Source organism: Xylocopa sonorina, chromosome 18 (genome assembly GCF_050948175.1).
Source record: "Xylocopa sonorina isolate GNS202 chromosome 18, iyXylSono1_principal, whole genome shotgun sequence".
Classification (NCBI taxonomy): domain Eukaryota; kingdom Metazoa; phylum Arthropoda; class Insecta; order Hymenoptera; family Apidae; genus Xylocopa; species Xylocopa sonorina.
The window spans coordinates 3,196,191-3,216,872 of NC_135210.1; the positions used below are offsets into that span (position 1 = coordinate 3,196,191).

The 20,682-nt window shown below is 40.7% G+C and overlaps 2 protein-coding genes across 8 annotated transcripts in view; both read left to right on the forward strand.

Moving 5' to 3' along the window:
* The first annotated feature begins 6,607 nt into the window (after positions 1-6,607).
* Positions 6,608-11,125, forward strand: LOC143431537 (RING finger and SPRY domain-containing protein 1). 5 transcript variants are annotated; one of them, XR_013102719.1, is made up of 13 exons: positions 6,608-6,852; positions 6,927-7,119; positions 7,227-7,557; positions 7,647-7,812; positions 7,879-8,061; positions 8,132-8,198; positions 8,282-8,422; positions 8,517-8,632; positions 8,722-8,865; positions 8,934-9,151; positions 9,260-9,520; positions 9,598-9,766; positions 11,101-11,125. XR_013102719.1 is itself a non-coding variant. In XM_076908357.1 (12 exons), the coding sequence occupies exons 3-12, from the start codon at positions 7,343-7,345 to the stop codon at positions 9,683-9,685; spliced, it is 1,599 nt and encodes a 532-aa protein (XP_076764472.1). In that variant the 5' UTR covers positions 6,608-6,865; positions 6,983-7,119; positions 7,227-7,342; the 3' UTR covers positions 9,686-10,459. The 5 variants fall into 5 exon arrangements, 3 of the variants coding, with proteins under 3 accessions (XP_076764472.1, XP_076764469.1, XP_076764470.1); XR_013102718.1 differs by lacking the exon at positions 11,101-11,125 and adding an exon at positions 9,850-10,459; XM_076908357.1 differs by lacking the exon at positions 11,101-11,125 and having other exon boundaries at positions 6,608-6,865; positions 6,983-7,119; positions 9,598-10,459.
* The window catches only part of LOC143431535 (serine/threonine-protein phosphatase 4 regulatory subunit 1), a 112,023-nt gene continuing 102,444 nt past the window's right edge, over positions 11,104-20,682 (forward strand). For all 3 annotated transcript variants that reach the window (XM_076908348.1, XM_076908350.1, XM_076908351.1), the window contains exon 1: positions 11,104-11,145. The gene's annotated coding sequence lies outside the window, so the exon portion shown is untranslated. The remainder of the gene's footprint in view (positions 11,146-20,682) is intronic.

A 20,682-nucleotide genomic window follows, 5' to 3' on the forward strand; every position in this document is an offset into this window, starting at 1 on the left:
GTATTATAATATTCGATGCACATGGTACGAATTTTTCGAAAGTTTTAACTGAAAGTAATATTTTAGATGTTAATAAATATGAGAGTTAAATATTATGAATAATAATAATTACATATACATTGTTATATATGGGTATTATATATTTGTATGAATAAATAAGTAGTATATATTACAACTGCCTTGTTGTAGCAGTGCGTAGTGGTGAAGTCGAATACCCTCCGACTTCGTTTCTGTGATAATTATAATTATTGTACCATGATGATTTATAAAGTATATCAAATGCTTTAGTCATTTAACCGAATTTGCATTTATTGAAAATTGAACACATGAAATATATGATAAATATATATGATAAATATCATATATATGAAATATATTGTAACTTTATAGTATAGCCTTTGTTGTATAATTAAAGTATAATTAAAGTCTATCTAAGTCAATATAGTATTTGTATAATTAAAGTCTATCTAAGTCAATACAGTATTTGTATAATTAAAGTCTATTTGTTGGATTACCGAAACTATGTCATACTACACGTGCAAGAAAACATTTTGTGTCGAGTAGATTTTGAAATCAAAGCATCGGGCTTGAATATTATTTTCATATCTTAGAATGATTGCTTTGATGACGAGATCGCTCGCAATTAGTATATTTATAATTGTGTGTCTGCATATGTATATATATATAAATGGTCTATATAAAATATGTATCGAATTAAATACTCGTCGAGACAATGAGAGAGGCACTTCCCATTTCCTTCTATCATTAAATGTACGGGGTGTAAACAATTGATTTTAAATTTAATTTTAATATCGAATTTAACTATAATTTGAAATTTAATTTTGAATTTAAATTCAATTATTCTTGTCAGTCAATAAATGAACTTTTTGCGTTCATCGTCGAGTAGCGAAGTGTTCCCACTATAGCGTCCCAGTATTGGCCTCTACCCCGTTGCGTAAGGCCCTTGGTTATTCCAAAAGGCAGACGGGGTAGTCCGTCACCCCCACCGAGGGCTTCGGTAGTGGTGGACTGCGTACTAGATACTGCACTGGGTTCACTGCCGGCTGATTGGGCGTATCCCAATCCCTGCCTCAAGGGAGGTCGTGCCTGGGTGTCACCGTCGGCACCTGGTCACGTTAAACATCTCGCGGACGTGAAAATACGTCAAATGGTACTGGTGGCTGTAGTAGTAACCTCCTATGTGTTTGCTTTGCTTCTTTCTGAGATTCCATGGGGGGGGGGGGGGGGGGGGTCCGTTTCGAAGGAAGGGTTACATCCGAAAGGATGTCGATAGTTTCTCACTCACTTTGTTCGCGTCGCGCCGCGCTTTTTTACTCACTTCTGTACGTTATAATGTTAAAATGAATTGTGAAGCTCCTCTTTCATGTCTCGAGGAAATATTTAATAATTGATAGTTAATTTTACGCTGCATAAAGTAAGTTGAAGTAGTTTATCGTTGCCGATATCGCGTCCCAGTACGGGCGCCCTGCCCCGTCCGTAAGGCCCCCGGCTATTCCGAAGGGCAGACGGGGGAGCCCGCCACCCCCACCAAGGGTATTGGTAGCTGCGGATCTCGCTTAGGGGTTCGTGGCGCGCTAATTGAGCGTATCTCAATTCCTGCCTCATGGGAGGCCGTGTCTGGAATGTTAGTCGATTACATTCTGGTCACGTTAACCATTTTCGCGGACGCGAAAATGCGTCAACCACGCTGGTGGCTATATCGGCAATCTCGTGTATTTTTCACTTGATCGTTTCTAAGATCATGAGTACAGATCGTGTTTGAGTTAGGATTGAAAATAGAATTCTTTACACCTCCATGCAGTGTAATAACTATCAATGAATGACTTGATATGTGAATAAATAAAATAAAACAGTAGGAACCGAAGTACGGTTGATATGTGTTGTTGCTTTTATACTAATCATGATATTTAGATCAGGATTTTCAGCTTCCTTTTCCGTGTTCGTTGCCAGGACCCCGTTCACGTGCCTTTTGCTACTTGGATGGGGAAAAGGTGATGGGCACGATGATTCCCCACTAGTTTATAAGATTTTTTTGCAATCTGATGTCTTAGTGTATTGTACAACGTATTTACCACACGTGTGATTAAACTGTGGGAATACGTACGTTTTTAATTAACATTAGCTATTCCATTCATTCCATAAAATATGTTATTACATATAATAATAGTAATGTACATATAGTAATAGTAAAATATATTATTACATATAATAATAGTAATGTACAACGATCGGTAATATTCCTCAGATTGCAATAGATGTGAAAAAGTGTGAGATAGTATGCAAGTTCGCGACTATTCCGTGTGTTGTATGTATGTGTTGGTGTGAGTCTGTTGCCATTTTTTAAATATAGCGTTCGGTAGGATAGGTAGTTTACTCTGGTATGATTGTGTGATAGATTTAAGTAGGTAGGGCCGGGCAGGTTGACCACAGTCACCGATCGGGCAGGCGCGTTTTTTCTCGCGTGGTTCAACCTGTTTCAGGAAATTAGATTTGAAAGATCGACGGTCTAGCTGGCGCGAACGGGGTATGCCGTTCGCCACTGGCTTTACTCGATCGATTTTTCGAATCGACCCGCGGTCGCGGTCGCGATTTGCACGAAACGAACGTTTACTGCTCGAGATTTGGCACGTTTTGCACGGACAACGATTTCTTTACTCGTTGGTCGTCTTGCGTGCCGTTAGCTGTCTCGTTTCATGTTTTGATTGATTTTTTGAGTCATTTGTTGGTTGGTGATTAGGGAATCTCGAGCTTAGATATAAGTTTCAGGATCCTGGGCTTCATGCCCGAAGAAAGAAGAGGCTATATGCCGAAGAGGCCCGGAGAAGAGGGCTACTACTAATGACTATGCATTCAGAGGCAGGCAACCCTCTCGATGCAGAGTCATTGCTTGTCAGTAGTTTGTCATTATGCTCGTATTTGTGTAGTATACTTTAGCCAGCAAAGCCTGCTGGCCCATCAGATGTTGGGCGAATCGCGGTTTTCAATTGTAGTGTTGCGAATAATAAATTACGGTTTCAATTAGAGTTGCGATTATCTACAGATCGCGATTGTTAATAGAGTTGCGATTAACCCTAGATCGCGATGTTTATTAGAGTTGCGTATTAATTAATATATCGCGCTTTGAATTAGAGTTGCGTAAAAATGATAATCGTGATTGCTCTTTTAGTGTTGCGAATCATGAGATCGCGATTGTTTGTTCAATTATTGCTTGTTTACATTTGCTTCGCGAATATGATTAAATTATATTTGATATTTCTTCAATTGTTTAGTCCTTAATTCCATTTAGTGTTGCGATAATGAATGACGCGTTTTGCACGATAGTGTAGCGTTCAACGTAATGCCCAAATCTTCCACTAACACTGTGGAATCACACTTGAAAGGTAATGTACAAATAATATAAAAGTACCTTAATTAGTGTTGCGAACATAAAGTTACGAATTATAAAAAAGGCCCTGTCAATTTTGGCAGGCAATTTTCGCGATATTTTTGCTCATTTTTTCATGATTGTTTCATAAATAGAAGTATGATCTTGCACTTAGAGTCACCTACGTAGCTGAAAAAGCTACATTGCACTATGGTGACATTGCACCTAAATAGATCATTTCTTCTAAAATCTAGTTTATTAGTGTTGCGTATTTAAATTCTGGGTGCATAAATTAGATTTCCGAATCATTAAAAGCGTCCTTAGCTGACTGCTCGCGTATTGCTTTTTTATGACGCACCTCGCGATTAATTAATACAACGAATTATAAAGAAGGCCCTGGCAAATTGCCAGGCAATTTTCGCGATAATTTTCCCACTTTTTTCTCGGTTGATTGACATATTCCTTACTTTCTTATATTTAATGGAGAAAAGATAACGGAAAAGATAAAATATTTCACTCATCATTTTTAATGATAATAAAAATTAATTATAATGAGTGTTATGTTTATCTTTATGTCGTTGGGAATCGAGCGTTTGTCATTAAAATAAACAGTAATTTGTACGTTTGTAAAGTCAGAATTTATTTAGTATTGTGCTTCTCATGACTGATCTAAAATATTCTAGATATCCTTTGTATATCATTATTTACGACAGCTTTGAAATTTATTGAGCATTAAGAACGAAACTATTAATATTTAATTAGAATATTATTATTATTTCATTTTTAAAGAGTTAATATTTTGTATAAATTAGAAGTACATTCTTAGGTTTTACCACACCATAAGACATATAATATTTCATTAAAATATATCTTGTTTATTATCATTGTTTAATTAATATATTATTGTTTAATTAATGTGCTTTTATTAATCCATTAAGTAAGTTTGTTTTAGATTCACGATTTTAGATAGATATTTAGATGATGGATTTGGAGAATTTGTATATGGTATCGTACAGATGGAAATACAGACAGGTCAATATTAATCAAAGTAAGTAAGTGACAAAAATATATATATTATATAAAAAGAAGGGATATTATGTGCTATCATTAACCAATTATACAACTTTGTTACAGATCTAAAATTTTGGAAGATGCCTGTAGACCTAATTATTAAAAAGGAAGTATATATATGTGTCTATAATTATTAAAAGGAGGTATATGTATGTGTCTATTTATATATATTTTTTCTGTACGATTTATTAATACTAAACCTACCGACATTTTATACATACTATGTTATTTTTTTGTGTGTTGTTCATTCTTGTTTCAGATGTTTAGTGTTTGCAGTTTTCCTTCATACGTTTTTCTTGGTTGTTTTTGTGTCGTGGTGTAATCTTTGAATCGTTTCTATTGTAATTTCTCCGTAAATTACTCCGATCTTGAATTTTCTGTTATCAGATACGTGTGTGTCGCACATTGGTTTCCTTTTGGTTTGATTCCCTGTTTTGTTGTTTTGTCTTTGTCTCTGGATGTATCACATGGATTCAGATCCATTAGATTTTTACATAGGTAGGTTGAAAGATGTATGACTCTGTTTCTGGATGTATTATGGGTTCAATTCTATTAGATTTTCACGTAGGTAGGTTGAAAGATGTATGTCTGTTTCTGGATGTATTATGGGTTCAATTCTATTAGATTTTTACGTAGGCAGGTTGAAAGATGTATGTCTGTTTCTGGATGTATTATGGGTTCAATTCTATTAGATTTTCACGTAGGCAGGTTGAGACATTTCTATTCTCAGGTACATACATCATATAAGATCTTTACAAATTCCATTAGATTTTTACATAGGCAGGGTGAAACATGTTTCAATTATTGATAGGTAGGAATAATTTCTCTTAAATTTAGGTAGATTCCAGCTGGATGGGTAGTTTTTAAATTAAATTAGCTTTAAAGTAGACTAAGTAGATTTAGTACGCTTAGTAGATTAAGTAGATATAGTACGCTTAGTAGATTAAGTAAATTTTTAGCTACGTAAGTAATTGTTAAGATAGCCTTATTGTTTCGCGAGAATTCTTTACAATACTCATTTTGCTGTCCATTTGCATAGCGATTGAAGGGTAACCGCATTGCAAATGTACATTAAAAGGAGGTGCTATTTAATGATAATTTGTGCAAAAGGAGGGTGGATGGGACGCGGTTAGGGTGGGTCTCCATTCGCAGCAACCTCCACGTGGTGAGACCCGGGTACTGTATATTTGACACATAATTGTTAATTGCATCATATGGTAATATGATATAATTAAAAATTATGTAGCAAATAATTCAGCAAATGGCTGCCATAGATTCTAATTATGTTTAAATTATAATAATTTAAATAGAGTAGTTACTAAATATCGTTGTTAGTAGTTTCTAACATTAATTGTTCATAACAAAGTAAAAGGTGAAATTCAATTAAAATTTAATTATTTTCCTATTGCAAAATGCAAGTTGAGGGTACGAAAAACCTTGTTTAATTATTGCATAACTTGAACGTTTCTAAAACATATATGTTTTTGTTTAAGCAACGTATAGATAAATATTTAATCCATTAAAAAGTTTATTAAGCATATGTTGAGAAGGTAAACATGACTGATAAACGTGAAAAGGCTTATTAGATATACGATTTAAAAGTAATCACCTCATAAGAGGCACAGGGCTTTTCAATAAAAGTTAAATGTGCGCTCGAGAGAACTAATATGGAATACTTACTATTACAATCAAAAGTAGATGCTGCCCCCTATGAAGTGTTGCTGGAAGTACACAATTTCACACGAAGCAGATGACAAAGCAGATACGTTTCGTTGTTATCGTAGAATGCGAAATCTAACATATCGGTGCAGACGAGGTGCCTGGTATTCGAGAAATAATATTTGGTAGGTTATGTAACAATAGATTCATTTATACCAAAAGATTTAACATACGCTGCTCGAATATTTTATTACGAAAATGCTTCGAGTGATTACTTCGTTGTGCATCTTGTGTGCGTCGATATGTCAGGTTTCACGTCATATTATACAACGAAATGTATCTGCTTCGTTATCTGTCTCATTTTGAAATCGTGCATTTATGATAACGCCTCATAGAGGGCAGCGTGGATGACTGTAGATTTGACTGTGTTGGTGAGTAAATTCGTATCAGCTCTCTCGAACGCGAGTCCCGTTGTAGTTGAATAAGCTTGTACTATAGATTTCATATCCTGTTATGCTGAGATTACTGTTTTGAAGACTACGAACAAGTTAACCTAAAAAGTATACGATTCAACGAGTGCAATTACGTTTAAATATTTATTTTACTGTGTGAGAGGAACGGGATGAATATGATTTTTTTGCTTGTGCTCTAATGTCAATGGTGAATAAAAGTGGGCGAAGAACCGTGCAACTTCCTCTTACCTCGATAAAAACAACCAAATGACAGCTCTCAAGCACGTATGTAATATTTGTACGTGGTCTATTTCATAATTTGTTCGAACAATTTCTCATTAAATTGTTTCTACTTTTAGGTAAACCATCTTAGTAAATATATAATTATAATTGTAAGCTGATTTTTACTTCTTAGGTATTTCTATTGAAATTGCATTTGCCTAAATATTTAAGAAGAATGACAAGAGAAACAAATAAGAATGTGGAACGGAATTTTAATTAATTGTACTTAATGAAAGAACATGATTCTTGTGATACACATATATATTTTTAGTATGTATTAGAACGAAGCTTAATTTTTAAATAAATGCTTAACCCTTGTTGCTTCCTATCTGCTATGAGCGTCCAATGTCGCGCTTAAAAAAAGATATTGCTTTCAGTTACATTGGATACGATTATTAACGATTACACATGTCACTTGACTGTGTAAATATCACCTAAGAAGTACATGTATGCGAGAAAATATTTTTAAAAGTATCATTATAAACTTGTGGGAATGGGCAATTGTTTGTGTAAAGATACACCAGAGGAACTTGCGGCATATAATGAACAAAATCATGCAGAGACTGAAAATACTGTATTACCAGAATTTAGTGTGGGCACAGTCGTGTCTTCTAACATGAGCTCTACAACTTTTAAATTTCCAACTTCAGCAAATATAGATAAATTGGTACTGGAAACTCTTGGTGTTATTGGTTCTCTCGTTGATAAGTAAATATCTTGAACTACAACCTGTTTCACAGATATGACTATAACTTTGTTGTTCAATTTATTTACCAATTATTTTTACGCATATTCAGTGAACAAGAGCCACCGCCTGCAATGTTAAAATTACACTCAATTGCTGATAAAGAAGATGGGTGGATACAAGTTGTCAGTTCAATGGTTAATGTTATTCCTATGCATAATCCGTTAGGCCCATCGGTTATTACTCTTCTATTAGATGATTGTCCATTACCATCAAAGGTACAACTCTACTTTCGTATTTACTACTACATCATTTTTTTACTATAGCTTGTTTTCGTATTATAGGAGTCAGTTATGCGACTGTCGCATATGTTTCAATTATCTCAGAAACTTGGAAATATACAAATTAGTGCAACTCAGCAACGTAATATCTGCGTGGTGTTGGGTTGTATAGCAGAAAAATTAGCTGGCCCAAGTAGTATTGCCATATTATCTGATGCAACTTTGGATTATCTTGTTTCAAATCTTGTAAGTATATAATTAACATAATTATGCGTACTTCTTTCAAATTTACACTTGTAACTTATCTATATTTTAGAAGGAAGATATCGATCTATACGTGGTATTATATTCTCTAATAGCATTGGAAAAATTTGCGCAAACAAGTAAGTATTAATTAAAGTAGTTCATATAAATAATCTAAACGTTTGGATAAACAACAAAAAGCAATGAATTATATGTTTATCAGGTGAAAATAAGATAACTATTAAAAAACGTTTAATGGAAGAAAAACCAAATCCATTATTAAAATTGGAAGAATGGGCAACAGAAAATCATTATGTACGTCGTCAAGTAGGTTTTTGTGCGCGATGGTGTCTTGATAACTTGTGTAAGTATTAAATGATTAACATATTGAATAATATAAGAAAAATAATCTGAATAATATGTCATTGTAAATGAGTATGTAATTTTTATGATTTCAGTTTTAATGGATGGTAGAAAGTATTCACATGATTCAGTTGATATGACTGGAATCAATGTAATGTTAAACACAAAGGATGTAAGCGAGTACCTGAAAATATCACCTAATGGTTTGGAGGTAAGTTTCAGAAAGCATATGTATGTATAGTATACTACATCGATAAATGTTTAAATACTAATAATTTGTTATATTTATCATATTTCCAGGCTCGGTGTGATGCATACTCATTCGAAAGTGTGAGGTGTACGTTTCAAGTAGATTCGGGAATTTGGTACTATGAAACACTTGTCATAACTACTGGCGTGATGCAGATTGGTTGGGCTACAAAGGAGAGCACATTTTTAAATCACGTAAGTCTTTACACTTACAGGAATGTATAGATTATTTGTACGTATTCTATTTTGTGTTGTTATCGTAGGAAGGTTATGGTATAGGTGATGATGAATTTTCTTTGGCCTACGATGGTTGTCGTAGATTGGTTTGGCATAATGCAAAGAGTGAAAAATATCATGAACGGCCATGTTGGAAGGCTGGTGACATTTTGGGTTGTCTGTTAGACTTGAACAAATTAGAAATAGTATTCTCTATAAATGGAGTACCACTCAAACCATGTGTTCAGGTTTTCAAAACAGTGCAGTACGTATATATTTATATGCTTTTTGTGTAACTCTAGTAGAAAGTATGTGAAGTATTTCGTGTATACTGAGAACATACTTGAAACACAAAATGTTTTACACATTCCAGGTCTGGTTTCTTTGCAGCAGCTAGTTTTATGTCATTTCAACAATGTCTTTTTAATTTTGGAAATGTACCTTTCCAATACCCCCCTGTTGATCGCGCATTTCAAAAATTTAATGATTATGCTACTTTAAAGCCTGAAGATAAGGTTGTGCTTCCTAGACACATATATTTAGACCAATTGAGAAAAGTTAGCGTTACAGAGGATTCTTGTACATTGTGTTTTGACCAAAGAGCTTCAGTAAGATTGCTGCCATGCAAACATAGGTAATGTGTATAATCTTATTTTTGCAGTGCTAATCAGCGAATAATAATATGAACGGTAAAAGTAAATATTCTTTCAGAGGGTTTTGCCAAACGTGTTCGAATCATCTGGTAGAGTGTCCAATGTGCAGAGCTGAAATTAAAATAATAGCACCAGATAATACATGACACCACACATGCATACCAGCACTTCTTAATACTCTTCCACTCCTTTCTTTATATCACGCGAATCTCAGGAATTGTTGCGAGGTAATCAGAATTGCAACATGGCGTGTACATCGCGCATTGGATATGGTTATAACATTTTGTGCATTTCTTTTCTTACAATACAGTATTTTAAAGCAAGAGAAGGAATACAAGTCAATCACAGAAAGCAAAATTGCATTTAAGTATATCATACCACTAAGATATGTCGCTTTAAATGTTCAACATTCGCATTACTTTCCCTAAGTTTTACCTAAGTACATCTTACACCTAATTAGTTATCTAAAGTAAATTAGTGAGGAAAATTCGAATATTTTTTTTACTCTATTTGCATTAGAAGAAGAATTGACACTTACAATTTACATCGGCTAGCAAAGTATCTTATACATCTTCAATTGAATATTTGTGACTGGCTCACAAATACATAGGCAATATTTTGTTCACGAACATGAAGTTCTTCTCTCTTAAATTATGAAAGTCTACATTACCTGCATTTGTCAAAATTGACAAGCAAGTAATTCAATTTGCGCTATAATATACGGTTTTAGGAAGCTGTAAAATATTGATATCTTGTAGCATATGTCGCTAATATATATATAAATCTATATGCATATATACGTGTATATGTATATATATCTATATATATGAGCTCATTATATTCTTGTGAAGATATAAAATGTTATCATATGTACAACTTTGAAAAACTTTTCTATAAATTTTGCTAATTTTCATTCACAACCTTTCCTATTATTTAAGGCAGTTTATGTGTCAAATGTATAAGTCATATCTTATTATCTATTTTTTATATTTATGTACTAAAAAAAAAAAGTTCATCACCTTATAATAATTTAATAATTATATAATATTCCTTGCTAGGTATTTTCAGTTGGTGTAATGTTATATAATTATTTGAGAGAGGTGTTTAAAATATTTCGAAAAATAAATTTAAAAGTTTACATATATACAGATACTTCACGTACATCTTCGCACGTATACTAATTTCATTTAACATTCATAGATGGTAATAAATATGAAATTATAGTTTAATTATCGATTCTGTTGAATGTTAAATTTCATTTTGATTAACCAGACCCACTCCTCCGCCATGTGACAAACAGCAAATAACAATTGTTCTTTTTTGGTACTCGATTTAAAAACGAATTCAAATCGTTGGGGGAAACGATAATGAAATTTGATAATATCGATATTTGTGGAAACGATGAGAAACGATCTCTCGATTTGTATAGTTATACGCGTCGCCACGAGAGTGCGCTGCAGTTTGTTACAACATGGCGGGTGAGTGAGTGCCTGTGGATCGAAAGAAGCTGCCCGAAAACACGAGGGATTTTCAGCTAACCCGTGGTGTTTGTGGGTTTCAGATATATACTACATCCAGAAAGAGGAACTAGAAGACACTGACGAGGGTGAGTACTGACAAGGAAATACATTTTCGACGGTTGTAAATGTACACGGAAGGGGTCAACCGTTCGGCACAGTGGCCCCACCATCAAAGCATGCTAGTGTCTGGTGTGCGTGGCGGTGGCGTGGTTACGAACTCATGCTTCTTCAAGTACGTTCTATCTTGCATAATTTTCGGGTTTGGTCGACTTAATAACTCTACTGCCACTCATGACAGCATATCTCCGACACCTTTGGACGGGTGTCACGTTTCCAGTTTAACTGTAAGCTGTATGTCACGCCGCGATTCTCACATGCGCGACCAAGACGTGAGAGTGCCTTGATGGCGTTTTATCGGTTAGGGGGCGCCACGAAACGTGCCGCGCTGTGTTTACCTCGACCGAGGCAGAAAAAAGAACACGGAAAGCGAACGCAACGTTCTCGTGTATTGTTACTATTAGTTTTCGCTGCTTTCTCTATTTGCCAATATCGTATATACCTATATATTCCAGTGTTGTTCGAATGCTTGCTATTCCGTTCTCCGATCTTCATTACGAGTGACATGTTAGGATATTACTGAATACGTGCATTGTCTCACCAACACATGGGGACGCTACAGTTTATTTTGATCACATTTTATCTGGCTATATAACAATAATGGAATCGATTAGATTCCCTTAATTTATATAATGGAACAAGTATTTGCATAGACGCACGCATCGGGAATCTATAAGTAAAGCAAAGTCTTTACCAAGTTTATTTCGAGATATTAATATTAAGTAGGTATAGTATACTTGTTTCACTGATACTAATAATCTGTTTTATATCTACCGTATAGCTTTGAAAACCGATTAAATTGGATGGAACGAAGGTATTCTAGAGGGCCGAGGTAAACAGAGTTAATGCGCGGTTATTCGCCTATCGGGGTTACTGATCTTTCGACTTCCATTTTACTAGTGCCATCTGTCGAGTACAAAACTAAACCAGATTATTAACTCTCGATGGAGCTTTTTGCGTAGGAATCTAAAGTTTCCGTAAGTACTTGGTTAAAATACGTAACCGAGATATACAAATTTGTATCGTCTGATACGCTCGATCGATAATCGATACAACATCGGTACGTCATACGTGAATTACACATTTGTTCGTAAATGTACGCGATGCTTTGAACCTTTATGTATTATATATAGACCCCATGGGCCGATAACGTCACCGCTCTACGTATATAGGACATCCACCTTTCTTTTTACTCCTCGTTTCCCATACATACAAACGCTCTCACCAACTGTTGCTGCTAACTAACTCGTAGTTGGCTCTAATCGACTTTATCAAACATTCCAGAGGTCGTTTATCAACTTGACTTACTTATTTCCAAGCGTGACTAGATAGAAAAATGCTCAAGCTTGTGCCCTTCGATCCTCGAGGCAACGATCCGGCTTATAGATCGCATCGATCTCGAGAGTGCTGTCCTACGAATTCGCTCGATCTCTCATCCGTTTCGTAGTTATAATAATAAGTCCGATAACGCCCGTTTCCTTCGTACGATGATTCACAATTAATCATTTCGCAACGATTCATCTGAATCCTTAGAAATCGCTCTTGTATAGGTACTTTTACGTGAGTAATCCTTTACGATTCATGACTCGTGTATCCTATTTGATGACGTGCAAAGACAGCACGTGACACACCACTTCCTGATTCATACTTCCGACTTTAGCGCATACCCGATCGTCGACTTGGTGCTTGTATAGAATTTTACTTTTTTACGATGCACGTCTCGTTTCGTTTTGGTCAATCTCGTTCGTTTGTCAGGGAACAGTTTTCCACGAACGAATAACTCGTCGGGACTCCGCTTATTTCTCGTACCGCCGATAACAATGATCCCAGTGTTCCACGTGCATCGCTGTCGACATGGCCGAGCGAAGCGTCCGCTAAATTTTTCGATGCTTGACATATGGCGATGACTACAACACAGGAGTTATGGCAAACGATAGTAATCAGTCGCGATTATGCAAATGATTCGGTGACTGGCTGTGACAGCTAGCGTGTCGGACGTTTCTCGAGTATCAATCAGCCCTTCTTTTCATTCGCGCTACAATACCCCGGTCGCGTTTAAGAGTTGCTTTGGAATTTTCGGTCAGCTATAAAAGCGTTCGAGCCACGAAGGTACGCGAACATCGTCGAACTCGCGGTAGAACAGTTCACAGAGGGTAGCTTTAACGACACTCGTAGATACGACAAGGCCTTCCATAGATATGGAATTTACGAACAATTTCTAAATTGCTAGGTCGAGGACAGCCTTCTTAGAGGATGTACGAAAGATACGTCAGATACCAACGTACGACACGGCGAGATCGATGGAACTCCAACAGGTATACACGAGTTCAGTGAATTCTTGCAAAACGCTCGCTGCGAAGAAAGAGAGCGGTCTCTTTAACTGGTGCGTACGTTGCTCCCCATTCTGTGTTTGCGTTTATCTGCAAAGCGATCTCTTTCTCTTCTTTTTTTCTTTCTTCTCTCCACCGGTACGACATCGACATCGGGCGAGGAGGACAGGAGACGGATAACAAAAAGGGGGCGAGGACGGGGGGGACGAAGCATAGGACGAGTATAGGTGGATATACAGAGAAACTTTAATTTCTTGGCATTGTGAGGAGTTCCTTGCCCTTTCAGCCTTTTCAGTTCGGTGGTCTGTTTTTGATAGGAGGCCACGTCGTCTAGACACACCGGGGGTTGCCCGGCTTTTATAATAGCAACGAAATGCACCCCTCCGTGCGCGGCGCAAAAATACCGGTTCTTTTTCTATCGTTCTCTCTCTCTCTCTCTCTCTCTCTTTCGACGTTGAAATTTCTCTACCCCCTTGGCCTCATCACCCCTTCGTTCTGTAGCGACGTGCCGCCGCGTTACATTAAAATGATTTATCCTCTTTATTAAATTCACATTCGAGGCTACGAGAGCAGATTCTCTGGAGTCGCGTGAATCGAATCTCGAGAGACCGGATGCGGCGAACGATACGTGTCTCCTCCGGTGACGGCGAGCCTGACTCTGCCCAAAACCGTACAGGACAGGCTTCCCTTTTTCTTGGCCGTGAGAGGGTTGTAGTCAAAGGTCACGGTAGGGTAGACGTTTTCGGGCATTTTTTTTTTTTCTTAACCAAAGATACTGTATCTCGTTAGCGATCGTAACCGTATTTACTCGCACCGTACCGTGGATCGGTTACCTTGTTTGATCGCCAAGCAGACACGAACGTTCCTCGTAAGTTTATCTTCCGCTGTAGATTATTTGCAGATAATTCGTCGATACGAATCGTGTTTGAAATATTGCTCGTTTAAGAATAGCTTAGGACACTTCACGGAATGATAAGGTGGATACGAATATATGAAACAGGGTTGTGTACATATTTTACACGCACTCTGTCGGTCCGTTGGAAAGCGCTTCGACGGAGGCAGCAAACATTTGTTCCTCTACCAAATTATTGCAATATTATACCTCGTATATGTATCTACTACCGACATCTCACTTGTATTTCAATTTATATTTGATACGTCGAAAGCAAATAGCCTCGCATAGAAGATAAGCGAGAAAAAGCTTTGAAGGGTAAAGTTCAGTCCCGATTTTCCAAGATGGAGGAACAGAAACACCCCAAACGTTGCCGATCTCGTTCAAAAGTGACTAATTAGTCGAAAAGAATTTTACTGGCGCGATTTGATCATCTGAAAAGTTGCTTATCCACCGATTGGCTGTAGAGGAGCCAGAGAACCGTGCAAGGTTACCTGCTGTTCCGGCGGACGTGACGACCAAGAGGAACCGAACGGTGCCGAGCAGTGGCGCCGCCTGTCGTCAAAACGGACGCTCGAATGGCGGCCCGATTATTACATGACATTCCTCGAATACCATCCAGACCTCCCTCGTCTCCGCCTGCAGAGCAGAGGCACCTTCTTCTTCGCCCTACGATCCCTCTGCTGGACTTCTTTCTCCGTCTTTCGCGTCCTCGTACACGGCAACGCCACCGCGCTCGCTTTTTCTCTCTCTCTCTCTCACTTTCTGTCCTTCTCGCGTGTTCCAGAGAACAGAGAGTAGACTTCCTAAGAGGCAAAAGGCTCCGGGTTCCAAAATAGGCCCGCGATACGAATGATAAAAGCACCCCCTTCTGCCTTCTACCATAGGCCGCTGCTTCCACCCACGCCGTGTCTCCTCTTCAGCCTCCGACCCTTCTATCTGTCTCCCTTTATCTTCCTCTCTTACTCTCTCTCTCTCTCTCTCTCTCTCTCTCTCTCTCTCTCTCTCTCTCTCGCTTTTCGAGGCATCTTCGCTTCCTTTGCATCCTGCCGTGACGGAGGAAGCGCGATCGAGAATCAGCCGCGCCCTGTCGAGAGGGAAGCACGCCCGGACCACGATATTCCGGACCGATGATTACGTGAAAAAAATGGGTGCGGAATCGTTAGAGACGGGCAGATTGAATTCGTCTCGAGATACATTTCGCTAGTCGCGATCCTCTGTCAAGAATGTTCCGCCCTTTCCTTTTTCATTTCTTTGGTACATACTCGTCTATGCTTATCTTAGAGAATTGTTTATCCACGATATAATTTGGAAGAAAAGATGTTTGGAGAATATATCGAATTGATTAAGTTAAGACCGTCTGGTTGAGATCGATTGGGTGTTTTTTTTTTTTTTTTTTTTGTGGCTTTAAATGATTTCGATAAGCCACATTTTCCAGCTTTTTCTTGTTTTGGGGTGGCCGCGATGCTCGTGGCAGATTAGACGCGTTCAGTGCAACTAGACGAGCGTGGTGACGACGACGACGACGACGACGCCGGACGCGGTGGCGGTTGCGAGCTATACGATCGATTCGCGGCCGCCTTCTCTATTGTCGCTGCCTCTGTGTGTAAGGGTTTGCAGTAAACCCCCCCGGCCGAGGAGGACGCCGGCTGACACCCCCCTCGATAGAGAAATGGAAGTATAGCGGGAGTGTACGGGAGAGAGAGCAAGAAAGTGGCGGTAGTAGAGATAGTACGATTCCTCGTAAGCCACGAGCGAACCCATTCATAAAGACTGGGGCCGTGTCTAACGAGTAGGAAGAAACGAGCGCGAGCCTCTCTATCCTCTCTCTCTCCCTCTCCGTCGTTCCCCTCCGCCTCTTCTTTACTTTCATCTTCGACCTTCTCTCTCTTTTTCCGTATCGATTTCCTTTCTCCATCGGCTCCTTTTTTCCCCAGCCGTTATCGCGCCCGGTAACGAGTCGAATTTTTCTTTTCTTCCCCTCTTCTTTTCCGTTCCCCGGTTACTCTAACGCCGTCGCCGCCCCACCGCCCACCGCGGCTTGCTCCTCTACGATTTCACGCTGGCAGTTAATTAAAAAACGCTTTCCCGCGACGGGATCCGCCGGCGAATTTGATAAACGAGCCACGCTTCCACGAATCGATCAGCGAGAGGCCCGAAGAGGGAAAGTAAAAAAAAAAAAAGAAAGAACAGAAGAAAAAAGAAAAAAGCAGAACGCGCGCAAAAAGTCACCCCTCGTGTCGGATTTATCGATCGGAATAGATTACGCGTAGGGGGTTCGAGCGCGCTCGCTCGAATTCTATTTCCTGCGGAAACGATCGGTCGCGGGCCTTCGTGCCGCGGCGGTTTTTGCGGCCGCTACAGCTCGCGGGAACCGCCGTTACGTTCGCAAAGCAAGAAGCAGCGAAAATCGTAAGCACGCAACCTACCAGAGGGGGAGACAGAGAGGAGGTGTAGGGACTGTGAAACGCGATGACAACGAGAAACGGACAGCCTTTTCCAGTCCCCGGAACGCTTCCGCGTTCCATCACGTGGGCACCTACCTCCGGAAAGGACGCGACATCATCGATGACGACCGCGATTGGCGCTGGTCTATCTTTTTCCGCTGTTTCGTTCCCAGAGATGATTCCCCATCCCCCGTGGTTGTAACCGATGACATTGTTTCGAGCTATCGGTAACGACCGAGGGGTTTCGCCTTAAAAGCAGAGCACCGCCTCTGCGGTGGCCAGCAGCTCGCGATACGTAGATGGCGAACGAGCATCTTTTTCCTCGCATTCGTTGTTGTTAGATCGCTGCTCCCCCTTTTTCTTTATATTTTCATCGCGAGCGGTGCGCGCGCTCCACGGAGCCACTTAACAGCCGCTCTTTAAGGTTTTTTTCGGTAATCCACCGCTGAGGGGAGAAGTTTCTCGCTCACGGGTTCCACGGGATAGCCAGCGGGGTCGCGGTTGAACGCGAAACATCTTACCTGATCGGGAAATATCGAGATAACCCTTCGACAGGGACTTTATTACGACACTGGGGAAAGTTTTGATTGGGTTAGAAAACTCGTTCGCGGAGGGGGGGATCGATGGATACCTCGGAAACGGAAAAGCTCGATGTAAACGCACCCTCCTCCCAGCCACCCCGTCGCCCCCTCGTCCTCCGTCCTGTCCCGTTTCTCCTCTTTCGCCGGCAACCCCGGCCTTGGCCCAACGTTCGATGAACGCCCGACAGCCCTTTGCTCGCTTTCGGCCATCGCACGGGGGAACGGGAGAAACGGGAAGAGAGCGAGAGAGGAAAAAACAATCTAGCTAATTTTTCTACCGCATTCAAGGGCACTGGGACAACCACTGTGAAACTAAAGCGCCGCCACCCCACCTTTCGTCCATTCAGTCACCCTTCAAAGGGATCAAAGGTACGGCGTCCAACCTTTATCTCGCTGAAACCGTCGAGTCCCGTAAATCTCCGATACTCGACGAAAGTTCTCTACCGTTTTCAACCTTGATCCCTCTCGCTGCGCGAATACTCGATTCCTTCGTCTGCCAGCTTCCGCTTAATACTTTCGACCATCTCGAAGCCGGCTCTAAGCGCTGTAACGTGCATTTCCGGTCTGCAGTCTGGAATTTCGGCTTGCAACTTTCGATCGTACCCGTTTGCGTTTTACCGTTTCGTCACCGGAATATCTAGTTACCGATACGTGATCGTGTAATTACTATCGTGTACGTGACTTTCGAGGGTTGCACCTCGCGCTCACGTACGCGACTCGTACGTCCGATCCTCGCTATCGAGCGAGCGTGCCGAAGAAACAAAATCGAGACGGTTTCGCCAAGGGACGAGCAGCCTTAATGGCACGGGTGGTAGCCCGATTCGCGGCGATAACGCGTATCGATAACGCGAAGTTTAGTCGAAGAATAGCTCGCGGAGAGCTGTCTACCATTAATCATATCCAAAGGTGAAGAATGAACGGGTGGTGTGAATGCGACGTGAACCGGTCACAGTGTATAGAAGCGTGTACAACTGCCGCGTTATCCGATAACGCCAGGGGACCAGATAACGAGCAACAACGTGTTCGTAACACCTTTCTTCTCGTCACCCTTCTTATTCCGTTTTCCACTCTCCTGGAATATGAAAATATAATTCCGCATCTTACTTGAAGTTTAAAAACCAGCCAGAGCTTCGTTCTTTAAGACGTCCCACACTTTCGAGTATCGATGGAAAGCGTAGTGCAAAGCGACGTCTCGCAAGAAATCGACGTGGAACCAGAATTACTGGGACACCCTGTGCGCGCGTGTATATATACGTGGTTACAAATACGCGAGCCGCCTTTTGTCTTCGTTTTCTTCTTTGAAAGCCGGTCGTCCGATTAGGCAGCGCGTGTAAATGTGGAAACTAGCTCCACGGTGGACTCGCCTGGCGTTCTTCACCTCTTTTTCAGGCACGTGTCACTTTGTGTGTCGCTCGTATATGCATTCCACATGTGGGTGCGTAGTGTAAATAAAATTCCAGACGGCCACGGCGTTCCGATGGCACGTCTCGTGGAAAATTCGTGTCCTCCCTAGCCAGTCCGACGAGGCGCGTGCGAAACGCCAGCGCCAGCACCCCCTTGAACAACCGTGGGGCCGCGACAACGAAATTATCGCCGCGCGAAAAGTTTTAATAGCTCGTGGTGCTCGTTCGTGGCCGCCGTCAGAATATTTCTGTTAGTCCGCGCGAGCAGAATGTCGGTCGACGTGTCCACGTTTCGTCACCGGGAAGTAATTACGTCATTGTCGGGCGCGTCGAAGCCTCGTTCCGAGGGAAAATCGATCGCCACCCGTACGGAGTCGAACGTCATTTCATGTATTTTTAAAGCTTTGTCCCTCCCTCCGTTCCACCCTCCCCCCGCGCGATTTTAAGCGGCGGGTGGCGGCAATTGACGAAAGAGCGTTAACGATGGGATCGAGGTCAAAGCTCGAACCAGCGCGAGAAATTTCGTCCGTGGAATGCGCCTGTTCCCGCGCAATTGTTGCGACAATTTAGCGCCGTTATCTCCATCTCCTCCTTCGTTATCTCGCCAACAAGTTAATCTTTATAAATAGCTCGAGCCACGGTTATATTTAATCCTGACCCTCGTGGTCGCCTTTTCTGCGTTTACACCACCTCTCTTTCTCATCACGCTCCCCGTCCGCGTCTCTCTCCTCCCGTCCGTGACGGTGTCTGGAAAATCGACGCGTTCGGTAATTACGCGGAGAAGAATTTCCAGCGAGAAAGGAAACTCGAATCTTCCGTTGAATCTTATCTTCGTGGAAGAATAAAATCGTGAATGACGTGAGAACGAGCGTTAATTGAACGACAACCGCGGCTAACGATTCAGATGTATCCACGCTTGACGGTGGAATAATTCATTGAAATTTCCCGATCCGCGGTGACCTTTCCACGATTTCTGACCCGGTTCTCCGAAATATCCTCCGCTCAGGGAACTAGTACGGGTTTCTGAATAATAGAAAAGCTCCACGCGAAATAATCATCCGTTTGGCGTTTCGTTCGAACACCGTTTTTGTCCTCGTTATCATTCCTCGGTGTCCGCCAGTCTTCTCTCGAGCGAACGCGATTTCTCATGGTCCTTCTGTTAACCTAAATTCAGACGCTACTCCTAATCGATCGATCTTACACGCTCTCCTCACCCTTCGATTCTCTCTTCTCCTCTTTTCTCCTTCTCACCGCGAACCGTCTCTCGTTCCATCGACGCGAGGTCTCCGTCGAAGCGAACCAGAAAATTTCACGCGATCGATCGATCATCGGTCTCGTTCCAATTTCGATTCGAGGCTGCACGCCTCGAGTATCGCTTGGGAACGAATTTTTTCGCGGAAATCGGCCCTCGTTTCCGTGCCATTGGAGCCAGCCGATTTCTAGTTCGACGCGACCGTTTTCGTATGGGCGTGCTGGAAAAGTTCGTGCGAATTAATCTTGGAGCTCGGTCGACAATAAAACCGGACTGTCCTTACATTCCTGGCCAGTGTGTCGCCTACTATTTTAAGCCCGGAGTTTAATAAACTTACGTCTCTTAATTAGACCTACTTCTCTCCTCCTCTATCATCGTCTCTCTCCTTCCTGGCGTCTACGTCTGACTCTTGAACGGCAACGAGCCTGTGCTTCGATCGAGCTCCTCTTTCTCTTGCCATATTACTACCGTCCAACACGTTTAAACGGCTCTTGCTTTTCTCTTCGGATATACATCTTTTCGTCGAGAATTCAAGTTTTTAGGCAAATTCATCGTTAGCATAAGAAGATAGAACGTAGATCGCGATTCATGTAGTTCAAGA